General features: G+C 39.4%; 1 protein-coding gene across 5 annotated transcripts in view; it reads left to right on the top strand.

Annotated features, from left to right (window-relative positions):
- DPYSL3 (dihydropyrimidinase like 3) overlaps window positions 1-15,405 on the top strand; it is a 53,291-nt gene that overhangs the window by 27,749 nt on the left and 10,137 nt on the right. For all 5 annotated transcript variants that reach the window (XM_081185319.1, XM_081185318.1, XM_081185320.1 and 2 more), the window contains exons 2-7: window positions 3,866-3,954; window positions 9,273-9,457; window positions 11,418-11,582; window positions 12,225-12,286; window positions 12,760-12,840; window positions 13,507-13,575. In XM_081185319.1, coding sequence (XP_081041445.1) covers window positions 3,866-3,954; window positions 9,273-9,457; window positions 11,418-11,582; window positions 12,225-12,286; window positions 12,760-12,840; window positions 13,507-13,575 — 651 coding nt within the window. The remainder of the gene's footprint in view (window positions 1-3,865; window positions 3,955-9,272; window positions 9,458-11,417; window positions 11,583-12,224; window positions 12,287-12,759; window positions 12,841-13,506; window positions 13,576-15,405) is intronic.

Here is a 15,405-nt window from a genome sequence, read left to right as displayed (position 1 = left end):
TGACCTTCAACACTTTCCCACCAACCCTTTAGTATAGGCAATGTTATTTTGCCACCTCCCCAATTATTCTGTTTGCTTCACAATTTTGGGAAACTTGGTGTCTAGAACTGAAATTGATCAGCCTAGGTGAGATTTTTGTCAAGAGCTTGCTTGTTATTTTGTGCTGAGGAAATCACCAGATATTCATTATACAGTGGTACCTCGGGTTACATATGCTTCAGGTTACATATGCTTCAGGTTACAGACTCCGCTAACCCAGAAATAGTGCTTCAGGTTAAGAACTTTGCTTCAGGATGAGAACAGAAATCGTGCTCTGGCGGCGCGGCAGCAGCAGGAGGCCCCATTAGCTAAAGTGGTGCTTCAGGTTAAGAACAGTTTCAGGTTAAGTACGGACCTCCGGAACGAATTAAGCACTTAACCCGAGTTACCACTGTATTTGTGTTATGTGTACTATTAGAATGCAAAAGTCTTAGGGTAATCTAAGAAACAAGCTGAAATTGTATAGTTGTTTTTAACAGTGTATTTCATATTGTATTACAACATATGAATAAAACTTGGGGTCCTTTTATGGGAGACCATATGGATGATACATATGTACCCCTGTCTCTTTCAGATGTGTTGGGCATTTGAAAAATGTTTGTAGGAGGTCTTCCAAGAAACTTTTCATTTGGGAGCAAAGCATAACAGCACACCTTAAAATCAGTAAAATCACAGGTTGTGTACAAGTGAGAAAGATGATGTTTAAGAACAGAGAATTGTATTTTTTGTCTCATTGCACCTCAGGAATTATGAACTGGAGTTGTTGCTTATTTGAATTTTCACCTGTCCAGGAAGGCCAACTTTATTATAGAAGTAGATGCCATGAAGAATGAAGAGGTGGAGGGGGGGCACTGTTGTTGCCATAAATTCCCTTCTAATATCTACAACCCTTGGGTTATTTGGAAGACAGGTGGTGCTGTGGTCTAAACCACTAAGCCTCTTGGGCTTGCCGATCAGAAGGTTGGCGGTATGAATCCCCGCAATGGGGTGAGCTCCCGTTGCTTTGTCCTAGCTTCTGCCAATCTAGAGTTCAAAAGCACACCACTGCAAGTAGATAAATAGGTACTGCTGTAGCGGGAAGGTAAACAGCATTTCCAAGCACTCTGGCTTCTGTTCTGTTGCACCAGAAGCAGTTTAGTTATGCTGGCCACATTACCTGGAAAGCTGTCTGTGAGCAAACGCTGGCTCCCTTGGCCTGAAGCAAGATGAGCGTCGCACGCCTTTGACTGGACTTAACCGTCCAGGGTCATTTATCGATTTGGAAGACTAGCAATCCTTAACTAGCAATCTATATTGCAATGTCTACTCACTTAACTGATTTGCTTGGACTATACTCCGAATAACCATGGAACCCATAACAGTAGGGATTCAAGGTTGCAGAGAGTAAAGAAACTAACCAAATGTTTATGTGTAGGTTATTGTAACAGCTATGAAAACAAAGCCTGCCCTTTTTGTGTGAACGGAAATAACTATTCCTGGTTCACGAGTCATGTGTGTCAGCATGGCGCAGCAGCAGAAAGGACCACGGAGGAGCAAAGCCTCTGCAAGCTCCATCTCTGGAAGCCCACTCATTTGTGCTAAGCTAAGTGTGATGTGTGGAAGAGGTGAATGCATTTCAGAAAAGGACTCTGTGTATCCAAGGGAGTATTTCTTGCATTATTTCCCCCCGATTTTTATTACGATGTTTGCATGAGGTCTTACTTTGGATCTCAGTGGGAAGTAAGATTGGTCTATGTATGGGGTAGGTATGGAACAGGGTTTCCCCAGACTTGGATTTCCAGCAGTTTTGGACTACAACACCCATCATCCCTAGCTAGCAGAACCAGTGGTCATGGATGGTAGGAACTGTAGTATAAAAACAGCTGGAGACCCAATTTTGGGTTGTTGTTGGAAACAATAGAGGAGTGCACCTTGGGGGGTGAAGTCAAACTGCTGGAACGTTGCAGCACCTGCTGTGGCCGTAGAGACTGATATGGGAGAGACAAAAATTTTTGCAGCTGGGGTTTCTTTTTAAATGGTGTTTTATACTTTTATTATTACATTGGTTTGGCACTCTTATACATTAAGATTTGGTTGTTTTTTTTTGCATATATATTCAAACTTGTTTTTTCACAACTGGTGCTTTTATTTTCCCCTCCCCCCCCATTAGTGTTTACTTTTCTCTAGAGCCAGTGACCTTCTCATTGGGTTGTTCATGAAGGGGAGGGTTATTCACTTTGGGTTCCCTCCCCCTAAATATTCATTTCCACTGCTACAAACCTTACAGTTCCCTCAAGCTGATAGCCAAATAGCTAAAACGGAAACAATCATTCAACTTTCTTGAAGCATTTTTAGGAAGCTCATTTTTACAGTGAACTGACCTTTCTACAACATAAAAACATTGCCTTTCATCCAAAATGTCTTAAGGCTGCAGAGTGTGCACGGAGCTTCTCAAAGGAGGGGCTGCCCCAATTACGGTGTTGGAATGTGTGCAGTGCATGCATGGCATGTAACTGAATCCTTGGCCTGTACAGAGCTGGATGGGCACATTAGTCTGGGGGTCGGGTTTATTTGATTTTGTTGTCTCCTATGACAAAAAGAGAGAGAAAAGATAGTGAAGATAGAGAAGAAGGTAGAGAAGAAGAGTACTTGCCAAAGTAACAAAAATTGTGGTGTTTTTTATTTTTTGTAAATTGCCTTAGAATTTGAGGCAAGGACATTTCAGTCAAAAAATATTTTGAGTCAGGAATGCAGAAATCAAACATTGTCTGGGTTTCCAGTTGAATGCTGCTTTTAGGCTACCCATAGGCATCTTCTTGGCCATTGTGAGAACAGGGTGCTGGGCTAGATGGACCATTGGCCTGATCCATGAGACACAGTGATATGGTAACATCCAAAGGAATAACTTTCATAAATACATTAAAAAAAACTGGTGCAGTGAAAGAGCTCCCCTCCCCCCCCCCCAGATTGGTGTAAACAGTGGGGATACGAAACTGCCTTAGTTTAACCACCAGGGACCAATTAACTCTTTCTGGAGTCCTTAGGAGAAATTGGTTCTGGCATGTACCAGCTTGCTGCTTGTGGCCCAGTACTGTGGATTATGTTGGTTATTCTATGATGGTCAACCTTTTCAGGCCCATTTGTGTACCCTCTCTAATTTTTTTAACTTAAATGGTGCTGATATTTTGACTTGCCTTAGGTCTGGCTGTGACCCAGTAATAGATCCCCATCCACCAGTTGAAGATCTATGGTTTATGGCAGGCACGGTCAAACTTGGCCCTCCAGATGTTTTGGGACTAAAATTCCCATCATCCCTGACCACTGGTCCTGTTAGCTAGGGATGATGAGGGTTGTAGTCCCAAAACATCTGGAGGGCCACGTTTGGCCATGCCTGGTCTATAGGAAGTTGGTAAGTCTTTCCTTTGGTCCAAGTGTTGAACTAAATCTTTTGCACCTTCCAATGCAGATTATTTTAATGTTGTGAGGCCCCCCCCCAATGTAATGTTCATATGATGGTGCTCAAAATTAGCTTCTACACTGAATGCTGTTAAAAAAGAACTCTCAGAACTGTTCAGTAGTAGCAATATCAATAGCATCCAGGTGAAACTGCCGCTTGTTCACGGACAGCAGTGGGATTGCATCAGCTATCCAGCTCTAGGGAAATGGGCAGATAATTTGTAACTTATGCCAAACAGAGATGGAATTGATTAAAGATTGGGCCTACTTTAACTAAGCACAGTTCATTGGCTTTGTGTTACTCTTTCCATGGACACCCTGGGTTATAAAAAGGAGATGCAAACATATGCATAACATCTGTCAAATACAAATCTTTGCTTTCTCTTCACAGAGCGACCGTCTTCTCATTAAGGGAGGGAGGATAGTCAATGATGATCAGTCATTCTATGCTGACATTTACATGGAGGATGGTCTTATAAAGTAGGTATACAGTTCCCACAGCCCACTCTTTGTTTTCCTAGTGTTCAGAATATATCTATCTCTTGAAGAGAGGAACGGGATTCCAAAAATTGTTATGTGCAAGTTTATATTGCATGTATACTGTCTTGTTATTCATGTCAAATAGTCTATGATTAAGTCATTTACAGCACATGGCTTTCTATATCAGTGCATTTAAACTGTCATAGTATTTGGAGACCCTTTGCTAAAGAGAAGAGATGACAAATGTAATTTATGTTTGGTTTCTGGCTTGCCTACTGCATCATAAAAATGACTGTTACATTTATTGCAGTTAAAGATGGTAAAGATTTTCTTAAAAGAAGCTGTGTCTTTAAGATTCTGAGAGGTTTTAGGCAAAAGTTGTTATGGTTTCTGTTTTATCTGGCTTCTGGTTATGTTTATGAAGTCAAAGTAATGACTCCAGTGGTTAAAGGCTGAAATTGTTCTAGTGTGTAAATACATGCAATTAGGATTAAATCCCAGTGCAGTGGGGTTTGAGTTGTGGGATATTTTATAGCCAAGGATCTCAAATGTTCTTTGCCATTAAAGTATAAAAGCAAATATCCAGATTCTTCTGCAGGAAATATTTTTAAAAGCAGCAACAGGGGAATCAAATAATATTTAAGAGGAGGAAATTGTCCAAGTGTTCAAACCCTGAGGGAAAAAGGCAATTTATTAACTGCTGGTTTGTTGCCACAAAGACATTTGGAAAGAGTACCATTTGTAAAATATTTAAAACTCACAAATAATTTTTCAAATGTTGTGAGTTCATTGATACAGAGATGTGGGGTGTTTGTGTTTAAAGGTTTCTTTTTTATACCCAAAAAATGTATCCCCAAAAGATGTATACAGGCAACGAGCATTTTATGCTTGTTCAGTATGTGTGTAGCTGCACACACGTGCATCATTGCAACCTGGAAGTGGCCGGAAAAGGGGGGTCGGAGATGTAACAGGGCTCTGCTGATGGGCACAGGTTAGGAACATAACCCCCGTGCAAAACGGCCATTGTCTGTCGTATCACAAGCTGCCAGATTTGATTTGAATAACTATTTGGTGTAATCAACATTTTGATGAATGCAAGAGTTGGAATTGCTTCAGTTAAAACTGAACCAGTGTTCTTTGTGTACACAAGGTTGAGTGGGCTTGTAGCCCCCCCCTTAAAAAAAGGCATTCTGCAATTTTGGCACTTTGGCTTAGAGAAGTGAGTATTAGTGGTATAAAACTTACTCATATGTAAGCACAAAGAACATGGAATTGTGCATGTATTCAGAAGGGCTAATAGAAGACATTTTGGAGCATATATTTATACTTGTATTCCACTTGTCTTTCCATCATGTATAACAGGATGCCCAAAGCAGCTTAAAATCAACATAATTTTCAAAAAAATCAAAATTGGAAACAAAAAGCAAACAGCAGTTAAGAAGAAAGGAAATTTACAAAAAGCTTCAGCTCAAAATTCAGACAAATTATAAGCTTGAATAAAATTGCCTTTACCTGGCATCTAAATGCCACCAGAGAGGAATCAGCCAGGTTCCCTGGGGCAAGGTCCTCCAGAGTCCTGGCACCACTAGAGGAGGCAATGTTAGAGGAGAGGTAGCTCTATGGGGGTGGTCGCACTGGGCACGTAACTTTTGGGGCGCAGGAGCAAGCTCCACCACTATTGCTCTAAGGTAGAGTGGGAGGTGGGTGGCTAGATTTTGGCATTGCACAGGGTGCCACTGAAATTTGAGACGCCAAGGTCCACCAGTGGTTAGAGGGGGTTTGGGTGTGGTAGAGATATCTTTGCTGGTGAGGATGAGGCCCCCACTGTGCCTGCTGAAAGTACAGTGGAGTGCATTCAACTGCCTAAGGTGTTTCTACCAGCATTTACTCTTGTAAGACCCTGAAACAGAACACTGTGCACAAGCTGGGATAGCGTTGGTGATGGATCTGCTGGATCCAAAGCAGGCCTGTTTCCTGGAGCTAGCAAAACAAAGTGGAAAATTATAGCCCTTCGGCTTCTACCCTGGCCAGCAGGGCTGTGGATGTGGCAGTGAATCCATTGGTTCACTACCACCCCAGCTGCAACGTGGATTGCTGTGTAAGTCCTTCAGGTCAGAGGAAGATGAGATTCAAGCAAGAAGATAGTATTTCTTGTACTGCTATAGCACAATGAACGTGCTGTTAAAAATTCTGCACAGAATGCACAAGGCTATGTCAGTGGATGTCCAAATACATAGCGAACTCATCGTCAACTCCCAGGGAAAGGTTTTTGTTTGTTTTATAGAACTTTTTGATGGTGGTGGAATTGCAAAACTCTGGCAAAACTTAAGAACAGTTCAGCAGCTGTGTCCATTATATTTGGGAGTTTTCATTTTTTGCAACAAGTAATTCTAACTTTTAGACCTTAAGGACTTGAGAATTGTTTTTGCATATGGAGACAGGGCTTTTAAAAATATTTTTAAAAGCTTTGTTTTTACCTCCTATTTATTTACAACAAAATACAAGTTTATTTATTTTTAACATCCAGACAAAATTCTCATGGAATTAATCGGTTGCAAATAGTACAGTTGGTGCTTTAATTTTTTTGGTAGTAAATAGAGGTGGGAGCTTGATCTTTTTTCAGTTATTTTTTATGTTTATTTTGGAGCAACCTGATCTCATTATACATTTTAATGGTGTGAATGAAGAGTGATTGCATCCAGTAAAGCTGATGTTGCAGTAAATTCAGGACTGACAAAAGGAAATGCTTCTTCACACATTTAACTTTTGGAATTCACTGCCATAATATTTGCTTCAATGCTTCTTGCTTACAGCCACTGCAGTGCTGTAAGCTCGGACAAGGGAAACTGAGGTTTAGATCCCTGCTCAGCTGTGAAGCTTACTGGCTGAACCTGGGCACCTTTCTGTTTTCATTCTGTTGGATGATTGTGGGCACCCTGAGCTCCTTGAAGATACAATATATAAATGCAACAAATTATCCTAATTCATGAAGGTTGGTCTGTGAACAGCTGTGAATAGCCACGCTAGCTGCCCTAAATGACACCATATTTAGAGGCAGTATGCTTCTCAATTTTGAATCCAGGGGATAAGCAAGGGTTGGCCATCACAAAAAAGGAAATAAATCCCAACAATCTGAAGTCTTGATAAAAAGATTGGGTTCAAAAAATAGTTGCAAACTAATGTAAACACACACAGAGAGAGAAACAGAGAGAGAGAGAAGGGCAGGATTCACCTAAGAAGCCCCTTCAGCAGAAGTCATGCACAAGGACTCCTGCTTGCACAATGGGACTCCCCCCTTTCCCTGTGTACCCCTCAAAATTGGCTCAAATCAGTCAGGAGAGCCCCCAAAACAGCAGAAAGAGGAGAGGGGGATTGTTCTATCTGGCAAGCTGAAATGCTTACACAGATGGAATAGAACAGTGTTGAATTCCACCAAATATAATTTAATGGAATCTAATGACAATTAAAAACAAACAATGCTATTTATAACCAAAGCAAAAGCATACAAATGCAAACAGTGTATATTAGCAAAATAACTGAACAGATGTAGCTCATAAGATATCACAGATCACTGGAATGTCAAGAAGCAAAACAAATAAAACTTGCAAACTATCCCAAGACTCAAAGATATTTTGATATTGGTCTTCCTCACTGGTCTTTACTATGTGCATGAAAACTGTTTGGTGGAAAAAGTAACTGTAACTCAACAAACACGAAGCCAAATGTACAAATTAAGAAAGTAACACTACCTGCTGATACAAAATATAATAATAATAAATATTATTATTTATTCAAAATAATACATTTAAAAACTCAGATGCTGCCTTCCCAAATGGAGCCTTAAAAGAGCAGAAAACATATCAAGTTACAATAAACTATACAGTGAAGAAAAACAATATAATGTTAATATAAATTCTATCCTTCAAATGATACTTACAAATATCTTTTAAAAACTAATGTTAGAACTGCTTCATAAATGTCATAACTTTCTACATGAATATAAATTCCATGTAGGAAATTGCTTGCATGTACCTCACGGTATGTGATGCACACCATGTCTGTTTCTCCATCATGAGAAGCTTTAGCTTTTTCTGTGATATATACATGTGATGAAACAGAAACATTTGCTAAGTGTGATAGGGTATATATAGGGTACATGAAATTTCCCACATGAAAATTATGTAAATTGTCCAATTACATATATCTAGCTTGCCTTTCTAACATTTTGGTCCATATGTCTTACGATGACACCATATACCAAAAATATAATTAACATTCACATACAGTGAAAATCCAATGCTTGGCAGGGGGTTGGACTCGATGGCCCTTGTGGTCTCTTCCAACTCTATGATTCTATGATTCTATGATTCAATCCATAATGAAACACTAGTCTTTTGATTACCAGAAAATATTTCATGGCTTTGTATAAGTCCAGCAGATGCCCGTATTGTTGGTGCCTGAATCTCTGAAGCCTTGGGAGAAGTACATTCTTCTCTGAGCAGGGTGTTCATGGGTGAAACGACCCTTAGTCAAGCTGAAGCTTGGCTTGTAAACCTTGGGAATTGCTCCCCCCAGTTTTTAAAACAGGAGGCTACTATACTCCATACCAAATGGAGAACATTTTGCTTAAGGTAGCTAATCAAAATTAACTGTAAAAAGACAGACAAACCAACAGTAACAGGCTTATTTCTAGTTAGTAGGAGCAGAAATGCGGGACACTCACTGCTGCAGCCTGTCTGGAAATCTGGGTCTCTGCCAAACAGCTGCATAAGTGGCAGGTGGAGGGCACAATTTGACATTTCAGGGGTACTGCTAAACTCATTCACTTGCTGCCCTTACTTGTGATATGACAAATGTAGGAAGGGCTAAGCATCCTCTTCTTGCCCACAAGTGCCAGTCACATAGTCTTCCTACCTCTTTGCAGCTGTTAGGTAGAGTCCTGGTTTTCCATTTTTGGGTTTCCATCAATGTGTGGTTCTTCTGGCATTAGTATAATAATGTATTGAGTTCAGGTATTTGGCTTCTTAAATACGTACTCTTCTAATAGGCAGGTCAAATAAAGAAATGTTTGATGAAATTCACTCAAATCCTAACTCTTTTGCAAAAGGAGTATAAAAACCATATATTTGCTCCATTATTGTAATACTTTACTTTACAGCCTAAAGTAACTAAAATGTATAAGAGAAATCTGTACTAAATATGCTGGTTTGCTGATCAGTTATGGTAGATGAAAGAACTGTCTTATTGTGGAATAAATTGCACTCGACATTTGTCATTGTAAACGTGTTTATCAGACTGGTTTGTTATTATTTAATCAGGCAAATTGGAGACAACTTGATAGTCCCTGGTGGAGTGAAGACCATAGAAGCCAATGGAAGGATGGTTATACCTGGAGGGATTGATGTCAACACTCATTTGCAGATGCCATACAAGGGGATGACAGCAGTGGATGACTTTTTCCAAGGGACAAAAGCAGCCTTGGCGGGTGGGACCACCATGATCAGTAAGTACAAGGGTGGAGGGCGGCTCTCTTTGTGACTTCCTCAACAGTTTGTGGGTCTTCTAAACATTACCTTCATTTTTTATTATTACAAAACTTGTTTCTGGTGCATAATATGGTGCTAGGTATAGATATAATGTTGGTTATAGTTAAGATAGGGTGAACGTTTTACAAGTGGAAAGTACAGTTCATTGAGTGTCCTTCTACATGCTCCCATCAGTCCCAGCCAGAGTTGTGGTCCATTACCATCTACCACATCAGTCATCCTTGCTGTGGAACATATTGAGGGCTGCCTCAGAAGCTCAATAATTGCCATTATTGGTTCATAGTTGTTTATTTCTATAGTGTTTAAAATGTTTAAAAATGCTTGAAAACTGCTCTACTCATTGCAGCTCCATTGGTCATCAGATGTAATGGGTGATGCATATTTATTTTTGTTTTTCCTCCATGGAAATAATTTGGAGATAGAAAGTGTGTAGTTATGGCAAATGAACTTCAGTAGACTCCAAAGCGAGATGAAGTTTGTGTTACAGCTTCCATGGAAAAATCAGGCTTTCTGGAAAAACTTACTGAAGTGTAAGGATTTATGCAATAACCCAACTTAGCTTCATTATACTGTGAGATTTTTGTTGAAGGTCTTGTTTGCTCAAATATCAAGATTTAATCTTTTATTCAATGGCATTTCAGCAGTTTAACAAAGAATAAATGTGCACAAAATTGTGATTTAAAAATAATAATAGTAGAGCATGCCTCAGAAGACAAATCAATCTCCCAGCATGCCTAGGAAGTAAACTAAAATGGGAGAGCAATTCTTGCTTCTTGTTTTTAGAATGTTCTGGTTCATGGCTTGATGGTTCTGCAGGGGTTTTTTGGCTTATTGAGTCGTAGGACAAGTTGCAAGTGTGACTGCAGTTGGTTGAAAATGTTTTACTTCCTGCTCCTTCATTTTTGTGTTGAAAGAACTGCAGTATCTGCCGCAGTGTCTGTTGCACATAATAACTGCAGTAGAAATTGAGGATTACGTCAGGGGCAATAAAAAGGTAAATTAAGCTGCATGTTAGGAAGAAACTTTCTTCTTTTTTTAATGAGTCGTAGTGAAGGAAAGAGATGAGGCAACCTGCTACTACTTCCCGCTCACTTCTTAGCAAAAGCCTGCTAAAAGCACCTGGTATAATGCCAGGAACTATTAATCCAAAGCACAGTGCCTTATTTTTTCATTCTTCCTTCTGGTAAGTGCACTCTAGACATATCTGAGAAATTACAAGCAGTAAGATGAGACATGCTCTCTTGGTTCACTTTCTAGACCCAAATTGTCAAATATGGTAGGGGCTCCTGTGTTGAAAATGCCTGGACAATGACTGCTCTTTATAGTTCTAAAATATTCCTATCTCTGAAGTATCTTCTCTGTTTCTTCTTTACCTGGATTCCTTGCTATTAACTTTGTTGCCTAAGCAGTCCTCTATACCCATTTACAGTGTGCTCCATCACAAAAATAAATATTGAAACAATGCTGCATCTGTTCTTTTGGTGGTGAAAACATTGCCCCAAACAGCATAGTGACTGAGACTTTGAAAAGCTGTTTAGCTGATTTCTGTGGTACATTGTGTCTTGTAGAATGCTGGGAAACAGCATATTTTTGAAGGATCCATGAAGCTGGCTATTAGGAGTTCAGGAGTCTTTGGGCAAAGAAGACATGCTGTATTTACTTGAGTCTAATGCACCGTCAAATCTAACGCGCAGCTCAATTTTCGGAACATTGAAATCTAAAAAATGAATTTGCTGCCGAATGTAAATTTGCCATCAAATGCCACCTTAATTTTCGCAACGTACCGGTAATTTGGCCAAAAAGGGGGGGAAATTAGATTTGAGTAAATACGGTAATTGTTTAGAGGGAAATCTCCAGACAGAAGGGAATAGCATAAGATCTTCATTCTTTACTACAGCTTGCTGCCTTTGTTCACAGTTGATCATGTTGTTCCTGAGCCCGAGTCCAGCCTCATAGAAGCATATGAGAAGTGGCGAGAGTGGGGTGATGGGAAGGCTTGCTGTGACTACTCCCTGAATGTGGACATTACCCACTGGAATGATAGTGTCAAACAAGAAGTGCAAACACTTATCAAAGAAAAAGGTTCGTCAATGCCAGAGGCCAATCCCTTGTCTTCCCACATTCTAATTGTATGTTAGAATATATAGTGCATGATTCTGTGCTGAGATTTGTTGGGTCCAACCACAGTTTTCTTACTATCTCCTTTGAGTGATATGAATTGTTCCCCAGTTGTATGATAAGTAACTCTTGATTCTACGTGATAATTATCTTAGTGTAGAAAATGGCTTACAAATAATAGTACTGATGTTATTTGGTATTGCAATACCAATACATCAACTGGTTCAATCTCTTTTTGCATGCTTTCTTCCAGGCTACTAAATCAGTGTGATCCTGAAAGTGTCCTCTCATGTTTGTTAGATTTCTATAAGCAGCACTCCAAAAGGTGGCCACATGCCCAATAAATATTTTCCCTTTTCCTAAGCTTTTGACTACATTTTAGATTCAACAGAGCTTTGGCTAGATAACTTCAATGTTTCAGAGAATCAACTAACAGGACAATAAACAGAAAATTTCCTTTTGCTGCTGGCTCTTGCCAAAGATTCCCATTCCATTATGTGTGAGTAATTCCTCACATGACTAGTGGAGTACCGATTTAGAATGACGTGAAGTAGAGAATAAAATCTTATTTGCCAACTTTTCTTCTTATATAATCTTTTGCTTTAGGTGTTAACTCTTTCATGGTTTACATGGCCTATAAGGATTTGTACCAGATGTCAAATACAGAGGTAAGAACTAAGCTGTTCAACTGTGCTGTATGCATTGCTTATCAGCCTTTTAAAAGGGTTAATGCTGTGTTTTAATTTGTGATTTTGAGCCTTCTTGGTGGCCTCATGTAGGACTAAATGCTAGGACAGAAATTAGCTTACCAGTAAAAATGTCCATCATTGATTTGTGACAACTACAATCTAATACAAATACCGCTCCTCCCCATTTTTTTTATGAGGGCTACACAGTGTCTCACAAGACATCTAATTAAGAGGCAACAACACACGTAAGTGCAGCCAGGATTTATAGGCTTCAGCCAGTAGTCCTTTAGTGTGGACATCTAGTTCCTTCTCCTGAGCTCTTTGGTAGCCCTTTCGAAGTCCAGTGCTAATAACAATAAATAAAGAAATAAAATCTCTGCTAATCAGAAACATGAAAATGTTGAACCACATTTTTTCTAATGTTGGCTTTCTTGTTAATTTCTCTTTTACAGTTGTATGAGATATTTAGTTTTTTGGGAGATCTTGGCGCAGTAGCTCAAGTTCATGCTGAAAATGGAGATATCGTTGCACAGGTGATGTTGTTGTATCTTCTCTTTGACCAAAGCACATATTGTAAGCAGAAATAATGTATGTATACTAGTGTAAAACATGATACATTGTACAAATGTATTCTGAGAGAGCCAGGTGGGTCCTTAGATCCCAATCAGGTAGAGATTGTAAATGCCTGACTTAAGTTTCTGTCCTTCAACTGGAAATTCTAACCAATTAAGTAGGATTATGTTGTCTGAATACCATATAGTTTGTCTTATGTCTTCTGATTAATCAGCAGAACTGGTAATGTACTAAAATTCTGAGACTTACAGTAGTTGTGTGCAAGCATATTATCCAGATGTACCTGGGTTTTGCAGATATTTATCACTGGCTTTAAATCTTGATTTCAGCACTATAGTTCTACTATAGTGTTTTGTTCCAAAAATCGTTTTGTAAATGCTAGCTTATGTAAAAGCTTAATAAGTTTTTAAAAAACTATAATAAGCTGACAGCCAAGGCTATATAACATTTAACTACAGTCATTCCTGTATTAGGATTGGTTAACCACAGTAATCCTAGCTCTGGTAACCACACCTTTAGACTTTGCTCTATGCAACATATTCAGATGACTGTAATGTTTTCAGATTTACTCCTTAATAACAATTCTTAAATCTGTTTCTTAACTTCATTCTGTTTATATTCTTTAGGAGCAAGCTAGGATGCTGGAGATGGGAATAACTGGCCCAGAGGGCCATGTGCTTAGTAGGCCAGAAGAGGTAAGATGTCACTGATGAATCAACAAACACCCTTCGGACAGATTGTTGCTGCTGCACACTCAATTTTGCAGTAGATGGTTTAAGTTCCCAGTGCTAACATGAACCAGTGCAGTTCCAAAAGCAACCCACAAGTCCTGCCTGGGCGAACTGGGCATTCCATAGCACATTCCTGCAGCTTTGCTTTTTATAGTCTTGAGAAACAAGACAGTGGAAATTAGGGTAATTAAAAGCACTCTCTAGCGGTGCATCTGCATGGTAAAATAATTGTCTAGAAATTTGCCAGTATCTCATTTCTGCTTACAGCTAATATTAGCATCCAGGTTCTTTATTATTTGGCCTATTAATCCACATTTTAGTTTAAGGCTGAATTTTATACTATCACTTGTGGTAATGAGGGTTGTTTTTTTGACAGAGTAAACACCCTTCATACATTCCTAGCGCTATAGTCAGGGCTGGCCATGGTAATTCTGCAGCACTAAGAGCAAAGGAAATGACTATGTTTAAATAGGTATAACTTTATACCCATAGGGAGCAGGAATGGTAGGAGCATTACATTTTCACATAATACTTTCATTACTATAATTGTTCTAAAATAGGAAGGTCAGTGTACGTTAAATGCTAACATGCTTCTACAGCTGGCTTTGGAATAAGGTATCTTCCATTCATCTTGGTAGGGTGTAACACATTTTCTCTGCTTACTATATTTTTGTGGTTTGTTTTGAGGGTTTTTGAGAAAAAGGACAGGAATTCTGAAACTTATGTAAGTTGTTTGCCCAGGCAGCTGTCCCGAGTCTCTCTCTATAGTGCTGCTGCTGTTCTAAGGTTGCTGGACTTCATGGACAGTCTCTTTACTCCTGACTCAGAACTGTCTTGTGGGGAGGATGATGTGTTAACCACACATATGGTTTCCCTAGCACACATCCTGATGGCACATGTGGTATGGTTTTTGGACCGCAAGCCTCAGTCATTACCGAATAGTTGCAGCCATGTGGAAAACACACCACTTTGGTTATCTGGAATGTTGCACAAAACAGCCATTCAAAAATATATTATTTGGGATTCCTTTAAATTTCTAGGATAAAGCTACTCCATAATTCAGGGAAATCTGAACATGTCTGGGGTATAATTGAGATTCCGTGTGTTGTAGATTGGTGGGGAGCAAGTTGGCTGTCCTGGGGCTGCAATTCCCCATCACCCTGATGAAGATCTTAATTGCCTATTTCCTCTAGACTTAAAGCTGAGAAGCTACATATCTAAAGCATGCTTCCTTTAAGCATACAAGACTGCGCCATACTACTGTACAAAGTTCCACATTGTTTTTGTATTTGGATGTTAATTTGTTTTTCAAATTTGTAAGCAAATACCTTGTTGAGCACAACACCAGTCTCCTTCCTTGGTGTTGTGCTCTCTCTCCAGGAAAGCAACAGTGCACATACACAGCAGCTGCAGCACTCTTCCGTCTTCCTCCAGCTGGCTGGTCAAGTGTGTAATAAAAGGCATGTCTTAAATCACTTGCTGTGAAGTTTTTTTTTTCATTTTCAGCAGAATTAGTTCATAAAGAATCACCTGCTATATAACAAAATACTTAAATATTCTCAGGCTGGCTCATAACAGTGAAATAATACATTCAGAACATATATTGCAACAATATTTTGCAAATAGTTCAGTTTTTATCCCTGTGGGCAGCAAGTGATTTTTGAAGGTTGCTCATAGCTGCCTTCACCTGTGGAACAGGGAATTGTGGTTTGGAAATATTTCAAACTTATCTTTGCTTGGAGGTTATTTATGTTTTGCATTTACTGGTGCTTCTCATAAACATCCTTGTGCTGA

This window comes from Podarcis bocagei (assembly GCF_964188305.1).
Source record: "Podarcis bocagei genome assembly, chromosome: 2".
NCBI classification, from domain to species: domain Eukaryota; kingdom Metazoa; phylum Chordata; class Lepidosauria; order Squamata; family Lacertidae; genus Podarcis; species Podarcis bocagei.
This window is presented reverse-complemented; position numbering and strand designations above follow the sequence as displayed.